The sequence below is a fragment of the Doryrhamphus excisus genome, chromosome 4 (genome assembly GCF_030265055.1).
Source record: "Doryrhamphus excisus isolate RoL2022-K1 chromosome 4, RoL_Dexc_1.0, whole genome shotgun sequence".
Classification (NCBI taxonomy): domain Eukaryota; kingdom Metazoa; phylum Chordata; class Actinopteri; order Syngnathiformes; family Syngnathidae; genus Doryrhamphus; species Doryrhamphus excisus.
The window spans coordinates 3547629-3564754 of NC_080469.1; the positions used below are offsets into that span (position 1 = coordinate 3547629).

Genomic DNA, 17126 nt, shown 5'->3' on the forward strand with positions numbered 1-17126 from the left:
ATAATATATATATTTTTAAAATAATTTGTAAAAAACAAAAAAAAAAAAACTATATTAGGAAAGCAGGATGCTCATTGGATGCTCATGTCACCTCCTACTTCGGTACGTGACAAAAATAAAATTAAAAAAAATAATTAAAAAAAGTAAAAAAAAAAAATTAATTAAAAAAATATTTTAGGAAAGCAGGAAGTGAACAAATGTAACAGTTACTGATTGTAAAAGTACCAGATGGAGGGGTAGGATTTAATAAGCTTTGCTTCTTCCTACTCCTTTTGGACATGTGGAACTGTGAACTGTGATGCATTCAATTGTAATCTGATGAAATAAAACCATTACCATTACCCAATTGGTTTCAGCTTGAGGTCACGGAAAGATGGCCCGACATTCTCCTTCAGGATTTTTTGTTAGACAACAGAAGTTTTCCAGGTCTTGAAGCAACAAAACAACCCCAGACATCACACTACCACCACCATATTTTACTGTTGGTATGATGTTCTTTTTCTGAAATGTAATGGGACACACACTTTCCAAAAAAGTTCACTTTTAGTGTAGTAGTTTCCCAAAAGATGGGATGTTCAGCGTCTTTGAAGAGGCAATAAAGATGCGTAGCCCAAAATGTGTCACTTCAATGTTTTATTTATAGGCAACATAAAACAATAGCGTGGTATTCTTACCACATACACTATGTATTCACATGATACACCATACAGCTACAAAGAGAGAGAGAACAAAACTTTTTTTTTTTTTTTTTACATACTGCATCCTTGACATGAAAAAGAAACAAGAACAATCTCAAAACTCACAAAGGAATGTAGCTGCCAGTTATGTAGGTAGACTTTTTTTTATTTATAATTTTTTTTTGGATGAGCCAGGGTCACTTTTCCAATATAAACCTAAATGTTTTATTATTAAAAAATAACGTTGGATTTTTCTAAAAGTAGGCCATGCACGTGTGATGCAAACATCTATCTATATATTTGTGTGTGGGTGTGTGTTTCCACAACAGACAAAATACACAAAAGGGGGAGATGAAGTACATAATCGCTATTCTTGTTGAAATATTTTCGCATTCTTCACATGAACATTTACAACATCCTAAAAGGGTCGTTTGGAAAAGGTACTTGTGACGTACCAAAACATATAAACCAGAAAACAGTCTTCACATAATATATTACTTCTCATCCAAGTTGAAAGTTGAGTTCAAGTACAATATGGAATGATTAATAATAAAAATGATTGCCCCCCCCCCCATGCCGTAGAACAATATGTGCAGTGTTTTACTAAGATACATGTTAAAGTCAGCACCAGGAAACATTGTGACTTTGTGAAAACACTTCCATCAAAAGTGTAAAAAAAAAAAAAAAAAAAAAAAAATAATAATAATAATAATAAAACAACCTTGGCTATCCGAATAATTGACACAGTGAATTTAAGCATTTTTTTTTATGATAGCACCGACTCTCTAAAAGGTTTCGGGGTTTTTCAGCAAATTTAGAATGAACATGTAAAAAAAAAAAAACATGACGTTAAAAAGCACCAAGCGCGTGTGTGAAGTGGATTAGTCGTGGGTCACTCGCTTCAATTTTTTTCATAAATGACATCCGACAGGAAATATTCAAAAAAAAACAAAACAATATTCACCTGCAGTTCATACATAATTACTCAATGAACTGAGCAGCAAGGGTGTCCAAACTTTTTTTCCACACACTGAAAAATCAAATTATTCTGAATTTCTGAGTTAAAATCAATACAATGTATGTATGTTAAGAAATATAATAGCGACTATGCATATTATTATCAATATTTTTACTTTATTCCCGCCGTTATTGCTTTTATTTAGTTGTAATTAAAAGAAAACAGGCTTCCACGGGCTGCATTTTAGACATCATTGGCTTAATGGTATCAAACTAGCAAACATTTTCAATGGAAGGCCGCATACTGAAAAATCATTCATTCATTTTGGTGCTGGAGCCTATCCCAGCTGTCTTCGGGCGAGAGGCGGGGTACACCCCTGGACTGGTCGCCAGCCAATCACAGGGCACACATAGACAAACAACCATTCACACTCACATTCATACCTATGGACAATTTGGAGTCGCTAATTAACCTAGCATGTTTTTTGGAATGTGGGAAGAAACCCACGCATGCACGGGGAGAACATGCAAACTCCACACAGAGATGGCCGAGGGTGGAATTGAACCCTGGTCTCCTAGTTGTGAGGTCTGCGCGCTAACCACTATACCACTGTGCCGCATATTGAAAAATCAATGCATTAATTTTCATGATTAATTTTCATTTTTTTTGGTTTAAATCAATCCAACACAGATATGCTAAGAAATATATTGTTGATATTAGTATCAAGTTGCTCTTATTACGTTTTTTTTCCCCCAGCGGCCACTGATGTTAATCTGTGCCGCGGGCCAAAAAAAACAAAAACAAGCAGGGGACCGCAAATAGCCCCCGGACCTGGCTTATAGGTATTAGACTCAGCTGAGCAGGAAAGGCCGGATACTGAAGAAAATCGATAAAATAAATATATATTGAAAAAAAGGGCATTACTATCAACTGTTTAAAATATTTGCTTTTTTTTTTGATGATTACTGATTTTCAGAATGTGCTGAAACAAGCCAAGGGCCACACTTTGGACACCCCTGGCTTAAAATGTCAATGAAATATATAAAGCACCCATAAGTAAGATTTAACACAAGCGAGCTTTAAACATGAAATATTCAACAGGCATGGAATTGGACCGCTTTTATTTTTTTTGCAGCTTTGAGGTTTGCAGAACCTCCAGTTTTGTGTAATTGGACGTTTTTCAACTCGTTTTGAGCGACTTTCTTCCTAGTTACATGCCGACTTAGAATACAGTTACAGTACTTGTGAGAGTAGAACAAATGTTTTAACTAAGCACACGTGTACACACAAAAAAAACACAAGTGTACTGCTGTCAAAATACCCCCACCCCCCCCTATGCTTTTCAAGATGTACACACTATCCTCACCAGTTAAATAGTCTTACCTAAATATTTTACTATTTACATTTTTATCTCTCTCTTCAGAAAATAAAAAAAAACAAAAAAACTAGCCTTCAAGTTGTCAATAATCGTCTTTTTTTTTCTTTTCTTTTCGTCATTTAAAATCAAGTTTAAAAGTGCTTTTATAAATCTGTTCTTCTCTATGTACAATTTGTATTAGGTATATCAAAAGATGAAGAAATAAGGACAATCATTATCATCACCGGTAATAAATAAACGTAAAAAAAAAAACAAAACACACACACAAGTCAAAGTGGAGATGACACAAAAAAGGACATGCATGATTCTCGGCCCTCGTTAGCATGTTGTGATCGTGACCAGTGTCTCTACAAAGCGTGAGGTAGAGAGCTGGAGAAGTTATTTTCACGGATGAAACAGTGTCGTGACGCATTAAACGACTCGGCGACTGGGAGTCAGTGTGCATCTAACCAAATTCAACGATACACCCCATTATTATTATTTTTTTTCGTTCATTTTAAATGGAAATTATGAGACATCCACAACCCACAATGTCTCGTTCTTTGGCTCACATGCATTCGTTACCAACTCCCAGAAGCCAAACTTCTCATCCACTTGGTACAGAAGTGTTCCTATGAAAAGCACCGGAAATGGGAACCTGACTTGGTAGTCTAAGAAGGAACCAGTTCTAGTGTTGGCTGGTTATGTGTTTGCAAGGTGCCTGCAGAAGAACCCACCGTGCTCTGCTTGAAGATGACAGCACCATGCAGACGACAGGATGGGCCTTCGCAGGAAATCAAGTGTATAAGGAGAGCACCACAGTGTATGCAGAATGACCCAAAAGCACTCCATCCATCCATTTTCTATGCCGCTTATCGCTGTTTTGGGTCGCAGGGGGTGCTGGAGCCTATCCCAGCTGTCTTCGGGCAAGAGGCGGGGTACACCCTTAGACTGGTGGCCAGCCAATCACAGGGCATATATAGACAAACAACCATTCACACTCACATTCATACCTATGGACAATTTGGAGTCGCTAATTAACCTAGCATGTTTTTACAAGTCTATTCTCGTGAAATTTTCACTTTTTTTTTTACTTAATATGTTTGCCTTTATAACTATTTCAGCTTTCTTCTTGTAAATTGTCTTCCTAAATTTCTTCATTTTGAAGTTATAATAGTATAACTTTTTGTCCAACCTAATTTTACCCCCAAAAAAACAAACTTTATTTTTTGTTATTACAAAATTTCCACAAAAAAACATATTTTTTTAACTATTGTACATTATTTTCCTGAAATGTTCACTTTTTTTTACTTAATATTTTTGCCTTTATTCTTGTATAATTCAATTTCTCAACTATTTCAGCTTTCTTCTTGTAAATTGTCTTCCTAATTTTCTTCATTTTTTTCATAATAGCATAACTTTTTGTCCAACCTAATCCCCCCCCCCCCCAAAAAAAAACAACTTATTTTTTTGTTATTACAAAAAAATATTTTTTTAACTATGGTACATTATTTTCCTCATAACATTATGACATTATTCTCATAAAATTCCAAAGAAATCTCATTAGATTAAAAAACTTTCTATGTATATTTTGACTTTATTCTTGTAAAATTACTGCTATTTTTTATGATATTTTTACAACGTGGCACATACCAAAAAAAAAAAAAAAAAAAAGGAAAAAAATGTGATGCAAATGGCCCCCAGGCCTCACTTTGGACACCCCTGGACTGGATGTTGTAGATTGTGGGAACTTTTGCCCAATCATCGGTGAGGTCACATGCTAACATTTTGCTTTCACCAATTTTCGCCACTGTAGACGCACCCCTTCAGTGACTGAATGTGTGACAGAATGCACCCTGGACTGGTGGCCAGCCAATCACAGGGCACATATAGACAAACAACCATTCACACTCACATTCATACCTATGGACAATTTGGAGTCGCTAATTAACCTAGCATGTTTTTGGAATGTGGGAGGAAACCGGAGTACCCGGAGAAAACCCACGAGGGTGGAATCAGTCTCCTAGCTGTCCACTCGACCACCGTGCCCAAAAGCACTCCCACCATATATTTTTACCTTCTAAATATCAGCTTTGTCCTGATTAGTTTCATCAAAGGGACCAGGATCAGCACCGCCTTTGGTGAACCTGTCCAAACCGGGCCAACAAGGCTGTACTGGTGCCTGAATGGATGTCGCTCTAAGTGCTAGGAGGTCTTTCAAACGGCAGACAAGCCTGCCCTCTAGAGTTGGCTCAACAAAGTGATCACTCCTAACTGAAAGCCAGAGGAACCTGATTCTACTGAATGTAGTAGTTACAGATCTGGGATCAGGTGGAATTTGCACACCAAAAAAAACCCCAATAATATTATCACAGATGAGCAAAAATACGACATAACCTCGATTTCAGTTAGAGCACCTAAAGTACAGCATCAAGTGCCATGACAAGTCGTGGAGAGCTGGAAGTTTAAGCACCAGTCATAAGCTGCTGGGGTACAGAAGAAGGTGAAAAGGAGGAGAACATTAAGGAGTGACAAGATATGCATGTGCCTAAATTAAAAAAAAAAGTTTTAGTTTCAAGTCCCAAAAGGTAGGACACTTCAGTCATTTTCATTTGGAGTTCCGATTAAAAAAAAAATTATGCAAATAGTGCAAATTTGAAAAAAATCTCACAATATTATTCGCCATTCTGGATGAATGTATATTCTTGTAAATTCATTCATTCATTCACTGGACTGGTCGCCAGCCAATCACAGGGCACATATAGACAAACAACCATTCACACTCACATTCATACCTATGGACAATTTGGAGTCGCTAATTAACCTAGCATGTTTTTTTGGAATGTGGGAGGAAACCGGAGTACCCGGAGAAAACCCACGCATGCACGGGGAGAACATGCAAACTCCACACAGAGATGGCCGAGGGTGGGGAAGGAAAATAAGAAGCCAAAAAGTTACCACTTCCACACAACATAGGAGGAGAACTCATTCATTCATTCGTTTTCTACCGTTTATCCTCACAAGGGTTGTGGGGGTGCTGGAGCCTATCCCAGCTGTCTTTCGGGCGAGAGGCGGGGTACACCCTTGGACTGGTCGCCAGCCAATCACAGGGCACATATAGACAAACAAGCATTCACACTCACATTCATACCTATGGACAATTTGGAGTCGCTAATTAACCTAGCATGTTTTTTTGGAATGTGGGAGGAAACCGGAGTACCCGGAGAAAACCCACGCATGCACGGGGGAGAACATGCAAACTCCACACAGAGATGTCCGAGGGTGGGGAAGGAAAATAAGAAGCCAAAAAGTTACCACTTCCACACAACATAGGAGGAGAACTCATTCAATCATTCGTTTTCTACCGCTTTTCCTCACAAGGGTTGTGGGGGTGCTGGAGCCTATCCCAGCTGTCTTTCGGGCGAGAGGCGGGGTACACCCTTGGACTGGTCGCCAGCCAATCACAGGGCACATATAGACAAACAACCATTCACACTCACATTCATACCTATGGACAATTTGGAGTCGCTAATTAACCTAGCATGTTTTTTTGGAATGTGGGAGGAAACCGGAGTAACCGGAGAAAACTTGGGGAGAACATGCAAACTCCACATAGAAATGGCAGAGAGTGGAATTGAACCCTTGGTCTCCTAGCTGTGAGATCTGCTCGCTAACCACTCGTCCACCGTGCCGTCCTTATTTTTGTAAATTTCAAAAAAATTATTATCATATATAAACACTCATATCTTGTCACGCAGATAATAATAACTCCTCCTTTTAACACAGCTGGAAGATTAACCAGAAAAGAAAAATATCATACGGATTAAAAATATATAAAACAAAAATAAAATTAAATCATTAACAATAACATGATTTAAAAAAAAAATAAAAAATCACAACAATTCTTCATTATAATACCTGTAAGAACAACATTGACGGTAATAATTGCAATCATAATAATATTCATAATAACAATAGCAATATTTAGAATCATTAGAATTCTATAAACAAGAAAAAAAAACAATGGAGTTCCTCTCTTGGGAAAAGAGAGGCAGAGCACCACAAGCAGTGTGTCTAAAGGCCAAACACTGCCTGACATGAGGTAAAAAAAAAAAAAAAATAATAATAATAGCAATAAAAATGTCCCCACCTCTAAGTGGACAGCAGAGGGGGGGGCATGACGGAGAAGATGGCAGACATCTTCCCTCATTGATCCGTTGGTGGCTGACGTCACACGAAGTAGCTGTATGGCCCGGTGAGGTGCGTGAAGGCATAGGGAGATGCGGTAACCATCGAGGTCGTGTGGAAACTGGGTGCCAACCGCGTAACGGGCCCGTCTCTTTTGTCTTTAGATTGTCCAGCACCGAGCGCGGCCCCCGTTGCGGCGGCGGCCCCCCATTTGCGTTTCTTGCTAAGCGCTTTGATTTCTTCCTGCGAGAGGCCGAGAAGCGCTGCTTCCTGTTGCCTCTGAAGCGCCCGCTCTGCCAGGAGCTTCATTTTGGCCTCCCAAACAGCTAATCCATGCATGGGCTGTTGGAGGTTTTTGTGCTGATAGAAGACCAGAGAGATACGAGTTGGGTGGGAGCGATCGGGTTTTTTCAGCGGAGTGGTAGCATGGAGTTCCCGACGTGCGCATTCGATTAGAATGGACCCGTGAGCCGGCGCCACGGCGACACCGCCGATGTTAGGATCGAGGAAGTTGTGCTCGCTGTCGGACCACACTTCTTCCTCGTCGTCGTCACGCCCCTTGGTGCTCCCGGCGTCGCATTCCGCTTGGCCCCAGCCGGATTGATCTGATTGCTGCAGCGCATCGGGGAAGAGGCGTCCCTCGGGGGCGGGGGATGGAGTATTGCCTGCGACGGAACCGCCGCATGACTTCCAGGCTTTCTCTTGAACCCCGAGAGGAGTCGAACAGCGACTTTCGCCGGTTTTGCACCACATCTTATCGGGGTAGGCGCCCGCGGGGTTGCTGTGCTTCAAACCGGGGCTGTATGCTGCGTGGCCCATCGGCCAAGAATTTGGCTGGGGACTCGGGGCGGGGCTGAGCCACTGCCTGGGAGTGGCAGAATGGGGTGTCAGTGAACGGGAGTGAGAATTCCCAGGGTGTGTAAGAGACAATGGGGGAGTGATACCAGGCTGAGGTGTACCCGGATGAGGGGTGCTTGGACGAGGAGTGGATGGGCAAGGAGATCCTCTGTGAATGCCTAAATGAGGCGACTGGGACGGAGGTACCTGAGGCACTGGCGATGAAGCAGGGGATGCCATGAGTGTATTTCCACCGGGGAAGGATGTCCACGGTTGTGGGTAAGAAGAACCGTGTTGCTGGGAATGCTGGTGAAACTTCTGCTTGTCTACGTTAGCTAATGACGGTTCTGGACTTTGTCGACAATTCTGATAGTCCCAATTCTCAGGAACAATACCTCCGTTGAACCTGTTTCCGGGCCAGGTAGCAGGGTGCGGGGTGTTGCTAGGTGTGTTTGCACCAGCCTGGTGCACCAATCCTGGGTCCTCACAGACCGGCATATCCATCGGCTCCTGCTTGATGACCGGAGTTGCTCTGTTGGAGGACTCGGAAGAAACCGAAGAAGGGCGTGGTTGGTTGTAGTCTGATGACTGGGTGTTGATTTGGTTGATTGGTTCTGAATGACCCGGGTAGGAATGAGCTAGTCTTGCTTGAAGACTGTGAATATCAGGCTTCTTGTCCGCTTGGATATCCTTAGTGCCGGGATTGGACAAAGACTCTTTGCGAGCCTCGTAGGTCCTCATTTTAGGGGGGAAAAGTGCATTGGGGGCGTAGTTGTAGAGACCGTAGTGCGATGTGGGCAGGTTGTGGTTGTAGCCGTTTACTGGGTCTGCTGCAGAGGGATGGCCAGGTTTGGGGAGGCCTCCCCTTGCATAGTAGGCCGGATGCGGGTACATGGTCTTGATTGCACTGGCTGCTTGCAAAGAGTATCCATCCATTGATCCGATGAAGGGTTCCTTCTTGATGTTGGGCTGAACTTCTTGTTTTATAATTGCTGAATGTAGAAAAATAGGAAAATACATTATTAAACTGACTGCAATCAATTTACTCGATTTTCTCGATTGTTTAAACACATTTTCTGAAAGGATGCCTCATATTCTCAGAACTAAGAACTCTTTTTGACTTGCCTCTATTTCGCTTTGTATCTAAAGTTACTTTGCAAAATTTGTCTTGTCACATATGTATACGGTGCATTTGACAAGACAGCGCTGTGCAGGCTGCTGTTACGTCAGTCACTTACAAACATTTATATGAACCAGTTAAACACTGATGTGCTCAGTGTAAAAACACTGTGATTACATCATATTCATCATGACTCGGGCCTTTTTGTGTTCAGTGTGACACTTCTTGCAATTCTAAAAAAAATATTTTAGAATTGTTTTTTGTTTTTTTGGGGGGGGGGTCAGTGTGACACTTCTTACAAAATATTTTAGAATTGTTTTTTTGTTGGTTTTTTTTTTTTTTTTTTTGACTCACCTCTATTTCGCTTTGTATCTAAAGTTACTTTACGGTGCATTTGACAAGACAACGCCGTGCAGGCTGCTGTTACGTCAGTCACTTACAAACATTTATATGAACCAGTTGAACACTGATGTGCTCAGTGTAAAAACACTGTGATTACATCATATTCATCATGACTCGAGCCTTTTTGTGTTCAGTGTGACACTTCTTGCAATTCTAAAAAAAAATATTTTAGAATTGTTTTTTTGGTATTTTTTTGACTCAGAACACAAAATTACACAGAAATATATATTTTTTATTTTTCACAGGAAAAACAATTGACTCGCCTCTATTTCGCTTTGTATCTAAAGTTACTTTGCAAAATTTGTCTTGTCACATATGTATACGGTGCATTTGACAAGACAGCGCTGTGCAGGCTGCTGTTACGTCAGTCACTTATGCATCAGGGGGTAGCACGACCTTTTTTTTTTCCTTGAAATGTTTTATTCCATGAAGTCATCATAAAACAAGCGTGCTACTTACAATATAAGAATTTTGTTACAGTTTTTCTCGGTTGTTTACACACAATTTGTGATGCTGTTTTAGAATTGTTTTTTGGTTTTTTTGTATTTTTTTTGACTCAGAACACAAAATTACACAGAAATATATATTTTTTATTATTAAGTTATTATTAAGTAGCACGCCTGTTTTATGATGACTTCATGGAATAAAACATTTCAAGGGAAAAAAGAGGTCGTGCTACCCCCTGATGCATAAGTGACTGACGTAACAGCAGCCTGCACAGCGCTGTCTTGTCAAATGCACCGTGTACATATGTGACAAGACAAATTTTGCAAAGTAACTTTAGATACAAAGCGAAATAGTTCTTTGTGTGTTCTCGTGTTCTTTGTGAAAACAAGAAGTTGACTTCATGAAAATTGTGCCAAAACTCAAAAGAATTGTGTGTAGTGTTTTGAACAAAAGTGTGTTGTAGATCTGCAGTCTGTGAGTGTAAAGCAGGAATTGTGCTTATAGTTTAGCAGACTTGGTTCATGGAGAGTTGGTGCATTGGTTATATGTTGTGGTCATTGTGTGTCAGGCATCACAAATTGTGTGTAAACAATCGAGAAAAACTGTATGTGAAAAATAAAAAAAAATATTTCTGTAATTTTGTGTTCTGAGTCAAAAAAAAATACAAAAAACCCAAAAAACAATTCACAGCGCTGTCTTGTCAAATGCACCGTGTACGTGACAAGACAAATTTTGCAAAGTAACTTTAGATACAAAGCGAAATAGTTCTTTGTGTGTTGTAGTGTTCTTTGTGAAAACAAGAAGTTTACTTCATGAAAATTGTGCCAAAACTCAGAGAATTGTGTGTAGTGTTTTGAAAAAAAGTATAATAATAGTTTAGCAGACTTGGTTCATGGAGAGTTGGTGCATTGGTTATATGTTGTGGTCATTGTGTGTCAGGCATCACAAATTGTGTGAAAAAAAATCGAGAAAAACTGTAATGAAATAAATAAGACTTACCTTTATTGCCTTGGTGTTGCGGGGACTCACTGATGCACACTTCGGTTTTAACAACTGTCTTCTCCGGTGTTTCTCCTGCCTGCTGCTGGAGTTTATTTTTCTTCTTTTCTGATGCGGCCTTCTTAGCATCGAGACGGCGTTGTCGACACGACTTGGCTGGTTCAGGCAACTTTCGGACTTCTCGGCGGAAAGCCTGAAGCACCTGAACGCCTCCTGTTTGCATCTTGAGACGCTGGCCTTCCTCGCTGCCAAATTCGTCGGTGGTGGAGAGCTTGTAGAGAGGTAACACATGGAGCTGTTCGTCCTGAGGGATCTCGCCAACCGCACGGTTGTCCTCCTTGGTCAAAGTGCACACCTAAGTAGGATTAGAAGCACTATGAATATATGATATCTGATATGCTCATGTAATGAATACAGAATATTAGTCGCCATACCACTGTACAGCCATTGTAAAGGTTGTGCTGGTCCTTATGGGCATGGGCACAGAAGTCCATGCAAGCAGTGACTCCTGCAAATGGTCTTCCCTCTTTCAAACCCAGTCTGCAGTCTTGGGCCTTATATTCTGATTGACACTAAGGGAAAGAGTAGAGAATCATTTAAATACAAGTACAGTGAAAACAGTAAAACAGTGGATGCTGTATGGTATCATGTACCCAGAAAAAATTATTACGTTTGATTAATGTTCATGTTAAAGGTTAAATAACTGTTAATAGTTATCCTCTCTATCCGTGTGGAAGTGGTAAATTTTTGGCTATTTAAATTTAAAGGAAATAACTTGAAGGCTACTTGTTTAGGTCGCTAGCTCTCGAGTTTGCGAGTTAGCATGTGTCTCAAGACCCTGCAGTTGCGCAATATGTTGTAAATAAAAAGAGTATAAATGTGACTATAGTCGTGTTTTGTCATGTCTACAGGGCTCTAATAATGCTTTGTTCATTTTAATCTGAAAAAAAATAATTTGTCTACCCGCCAACTATATATGGTTTCTTAAGTTTTTATTATTTGCCGTTTTATTATTATTATTATATTTATTTATTTATTACTGATTGATTGATTTTCTTTATTCTTGATTTGTTTATTTATTTTTCATCTTATTTTGTGTAGAAAAATAAAAAGTAAGATATTTGAGAACAGTGGAATGTTTTATCAGAGCTTTTCTTGTCGAAAATCGAAACCAAAGCAAAGTTTATTCATTTTTCCGTTTTTAATAAATGCGTTTTTTTTTTTTTTTTTTAACCTGATGTGGCCCAGTCTCACCCAGACCCTAGCTCCAGTGGCCCCCAAGTAAATTGACTTTGAGACCCCTGATGTAGACCAACTCATCAAGTCCTGCTCCACTGCTTAAAGAGGTTCACAATCCATTCACAATCCTTATATGAAACATGAACACATATTTACTTCCCTTTTCTGTGCATCATAACACGACAAAATGAGTTAAACTCCAAAAAAGTAAGGCAATCAGTTGCCACATTTTTATAACAATAATAATAATAATATATATCGTAATAATAATATCGTTATATAACTTGGTTAATATACAAGTCGGTTATGTAAATGGAACACTGTTGGTGTTTTTGTGTACATTGTTGACATGCATTCAAATATTTATCTGTGCACAAACCTGGTTGCTGTAGGCCTGAGGGGCCAGCTTCTTGTACAATGGAGCCACCTCGGTTGCCAGATGCTGGAAGTTATTCCTGAGTTTGTCTTCCTGATGAGAAAAAAAAATGGATCTGGTAAGTACATAGTACACTTCAAATTATTTGCCACTTGTCAAGATTTATATTGATATATTATATTAGATAATTTACTTATTGCCTTTATAGTATAGCCTTCATTTTAGAATGAGAATACTTTTTGTCTTGTTTAGTTCAGAAATGTTAACATTGAGCAAATAACTCTGAAAATAAGTTATGTTGGTTTTCCCAACAAATAGAATGTTGTTTAAAAATTCTACAACTTCCACTGGATTGTTCATTCACTGTAAGAAGTGCTAATGTTTGAACATTAACTTTATTCAACAGAATACTGTGAATGGTTGACAAACTGTAAACCAGGGGTCTCAAACTCAATTTACTTGGGGGCCACTAGAGCTCGGGTCTGAGTGAGACTGGGCCACATCAGGTTTTCCAAAAAAAAAAAAAAAACGCATTTATTAAAAACAAAAATTTTTGCTTTGGTTCCAATTTTCTACAAGAAAAGCTCTGATAAAACATTCCACTGTTCTCAAATATCTTACTTTTTATTTTTCTACACAAAATAAGATGAAAAATAAATAAACAAATCAAGAGTAAAGAAAATCAATCAATGAGTAATAAATAAAAAAAATTTATAATAATAATAATAAAACGGCAAATAATAAAAACTTAAGAAACCACATATAGTTGGTGGGTAGACAAATTATTTTTTTCAGATTAAAATGAACAAAGCATTATTAGAGCCCTGTAGACATGACAAAACACGACTATAGTCACATTTATACTCTTTTTATTTACAACATATTGCGCAACTGCAGGGTCTTGTGACACATGCTAACTCGCAAACTAGAGAGCTAGCGACCTAAACGGTAGCCTTCAAGTTATTTCCTTTAAACTTAAATAGCCAAAAACTTACCACTTCCACACGGATAGGGAGGATAACTATTAACAGTTATTTAACCTTTAACATGAACATTAATCAAACGTAATAATTTTTTCTGGCTACATGATACCATACAGCATCCATATCAAACTTGCGCGGGGCCGCACTAACATTAAACTTTCATATCAAGGCGGGGGCCTCAAACTGGTGTCCTGCGGGCCACATTTGGCCCGCGGGCCGCATGTTTGAGACCCACCAATGACTGAATAGAGCAACTTGGTGTTCTACTTCATGTACATTATCAGTACAGTATCTTTGGGCAAGATAGTGAAGCCCCAGTTGGTCCTGATGCTGATATTGTAACAAGGCTAAAAAAAATATTTTAGTCTTAAAATAAGTAAAGGTCCTGCTTATTTTTAGGTATAAAAATCTTAATTTAAGATTTCTGACAGAGTAAAATTCACTTGCTGCATGGACAGATTTTTTTTTTTTACCCAAATCTAGTATTTTTATCTTATATTAGTCCAGCCCTAATCTGCAGTGTACATATAAATAATGAATACCTCTTCAGGGTGCTCTCCTTGTAGCCGGAACTTGCGTGGTATTTTACTCCGTGCGTATTTGCAACCATTGAAGTACATACTCCAGGAACAGCCAAAGGAGAACGAAGCACCGCAAGTGTCAGGGTCCTTGCCTTGACATGCGCAAGTTCGACTGCAGGGGGAGAGATTGAGCACATTTTCAGAATGCTGAGGCACAGAAATGGAGACGGAGACATTGTCATATTTTAAAAAAATTACCATCAATGAGAAATGATCAACATTGAACTTAACATTTTGTTATTTGCATTTTTTTTTCTACTATTACAATTTTATATAATTTTTTAAATATTTTTTTTTACTAGCAACCTTTTAATAATTCGTTTTCTACTGCTTTTCCTCATGAGGGTCGTGGGGGATGCTGGAGCCTATCCCAGCTGTCTTCAGGCGAGAGGTGGGGTACACCCTGGACTGGTGGCCAGCCAATCACAGGGCACATATAGACAAACAACCATTCACACTCACATTCATACCTATGGACAATTTGGAGTCGCTAATTAACCTTTGGAATGTGGGAGGAAACCGGAGTACCCGGAAAAAAACCCACGCATACACGAGGAGAACATGCAAACTCCACACAGAGATGTCTGAGGGTGGAATTGAACCCAGTTCTCCTACCTGTGAGGTCTGCGCGCTAACCACACGACCACCGTGCAGCCTGTATCTATTTAATGTCTATTTAACCTTTTTAGCATGTAAAAATGACAGTTCTGTGAAATGTGCAGCGAAAAGTCATACTATAGAAATATAAGCAATACAATTGTACCAGGCGGCACGGCGGTCGAGTGGTTCGCGCGCAGACCTCACAGGTAGGAGATTTCAATTTTCAATTCAATTCCACCCTCGGCCATCTCTGTGTGGAGTTTGCATGTTCTACACGTGCATGCGTGAGTTTTCTCCGGGTACTCCGGTTTCCTCCCACATTCCAAAAACATGCTATGTTAATTAGCGACTCCAAATTATCCATAGGTATGAATGTGAGTGTGAATGGTTGTTTGTCTATATGTGCCCTGTGATTGGCTGGCCACCAGTCCAGGGTGCATTCTGTCACACCAAAGTCATACAGTCACTGAAGGGGTGCGTCTACAGTGGCAAAAATTGTTGAAAGCAAAATGTTAGCATGTGACCTCACCGATGTTCTTCTGGATGATTGGGCAAAAATTCCCACAATCTACAACATCTAGTCCAGGGGTGTCCAAAGTGAGGCCTGGGGGGCATTTGCATCATTTTTTCCTTTTTTTTTTTTTTTTTGTATGTGCCACGTTGTAAAAATATCATAAAAATAGCAGTAATTTTACAAGAATAAAGACAAAATATACATAATCTAATGAGATTTCTTTGGAATTTTATGAGAATAATGTCATAATGTTATGAGGAAAAATAATGTACCATAGTTAAAAAAATCTGTTTTTTTGTGGAAAATTTTGTAATAACATAAAATAAAGTTTGTTTTTTGGAGGGGAAATTAGGTTGGACAAGAAGTTATACTATTATAACTTGAAAATGAAGAAAATTAGGTGAGTGTGAATGGTTGTTTGTCTATATGTGCCCTGTGATTGGCTGGCCACCAGTCCAGGGTGTACCCCTCCTCTCGCCCCAAGACAGCTGGGATAGACTCCAGCACCCCCCGCGACCCTTGTGTGGAAAAGCGGTAGAAAATGAATAAAAATAAAAATAAAAATAAAAATAAAAATAAAAATAAAAATAAAAATAAAAATAAAAATAAAAATAAAAATAAAAATAAAAATAAAAATAAAAATAAAAATAAAAATAAAAATAAAAATAAAAATAAAAATAAAAATAAAAATAGCTGGGATAGACTCCAGCACCCCCCGCGACCCTTGTGTGGAAAAGCGGTAGAAAATGAATAAAAATAAAAATAAAAATAAAAATAAAAATAAAAATAAAAATAAAAATAAAAATAAAAATAAAAATAAAAATAAAAATAAAAATAAAAATAAAAATAAAAATAAAAATAAAAATAAAAATTGTACCTTTCAAAAGACAACATCAAAAATCTCCAACCAGGTACTTACTCATCATTGAGGCCACAGCGTCTACTAGTGGGGTTGCCATATTTGGTGAGCGTGTCGCTGAGCTCTCGGTACAGTTTATCAGCGAGAGGCTTTGGGACGCCTTCCCATGCCATGATGAGGATGATGATGACAGCGTTGGCACAGTGGTGGCCGGCACGATGACGGACCAGACACAGCAACTTCTCTTTCTCATCGGAACGGCGAATCACCTGATATGGAATCGAAAGTTTAAAGTTGAGTGTGAGTCTTTTAAATAGTCACGTGGTAAAATTCAACCAATCGACGCACACCAGTGCTTAAAAATTACAATACTCATGTTTGCATATTAAATATTATCTCTTACATTGCAAATTATTTGCCGCTTTCCAAGAGTTAAAATTGTATTTCTAGACATGTTAGATCAGGGGTCTCAAACTTGCGGCCCGCGGGCCAAATGCGGCCCACGAGACGCTAATTTGAGGCCCCCACCTTGATACCAAAAGTTTAACGCTGAAATGACAGCTTAAAGCTGTGTGCACACCGGGACACAATTAACATGATTTTGCCCCGCCCATACTGTTACCCTACCTTGTTACCCCGCCCTGTTTTGCTTTGGATTAGCAATGAAGCTAAAGGGTTATGACAACGCTTATGGGTACAAATAAATGCAGGAAATGATTTGGAATAAAACTGAAAATACACGTCAAGATAAAGCATCTCATCAAACATGTTGTTAAAGTTACGACGCTGCTCCCAGATGGAACTGAGTACGATGCTAACTTGCTAATTGGGTCAAATTATTAAGTTTCATTAATGTTCATGTTAAAGGTTAAATAACTGTTAATACTGTACATTTGAATCTGAAAAAAATCATTTCTCTACCAACTGTATGTGGTTTCTTACATTTTTCTTATTTGCTGTTTTATTATTATTTTACTTATTACTGATTG

At 38.9% G+C, this 17126-nt stretch overlaps 1 protein-coding gene across 4 annotated transcripts in view; it reads right to left on the reverse strand.

Moving 5' to 3' along the window:
• Positions 1-353: 353 nt before the first annotated feature.
• Positions 354-17126, reverse strand: part of tet3 (tet methylcytosine dioxygenase 3) — a 55851-nt gene continuing 39078 nt past the window's right edge. For 3 of the 4 annotated variants that reach the window (XM_058070051.1, XM_058070050.1, XM_058070049.1), the window contains exons 5-10: positions 16198-16406; positions 14126-14276; positions 12604-12693; positions 11420-11557; positions 10986-11340; positions 355-9009 (exon numbers count right to left, since the gene is read on the reverse strand). In XM_058070051.1, the coding sequence (XP_057926034.1) occupies positions 7223-9009; positions 10986-11340; positions 11420-11557; positions 12604-12693; positions 14126-14276; positions 16198-16406 (2730 nt within the window). In that variant the 3' untranslated portion in view covers positions 355-7222. Of the gene's footprint in view, positions 9010-10985; positions 11341-11419; positions 11558-12603; positions 12694-14125; positions 14277-16197; positions 16407-17126 lie in introns of all 4 variants that reach the window. The other variant, XM_058070048.1, reaches the window with a different exon arrangement.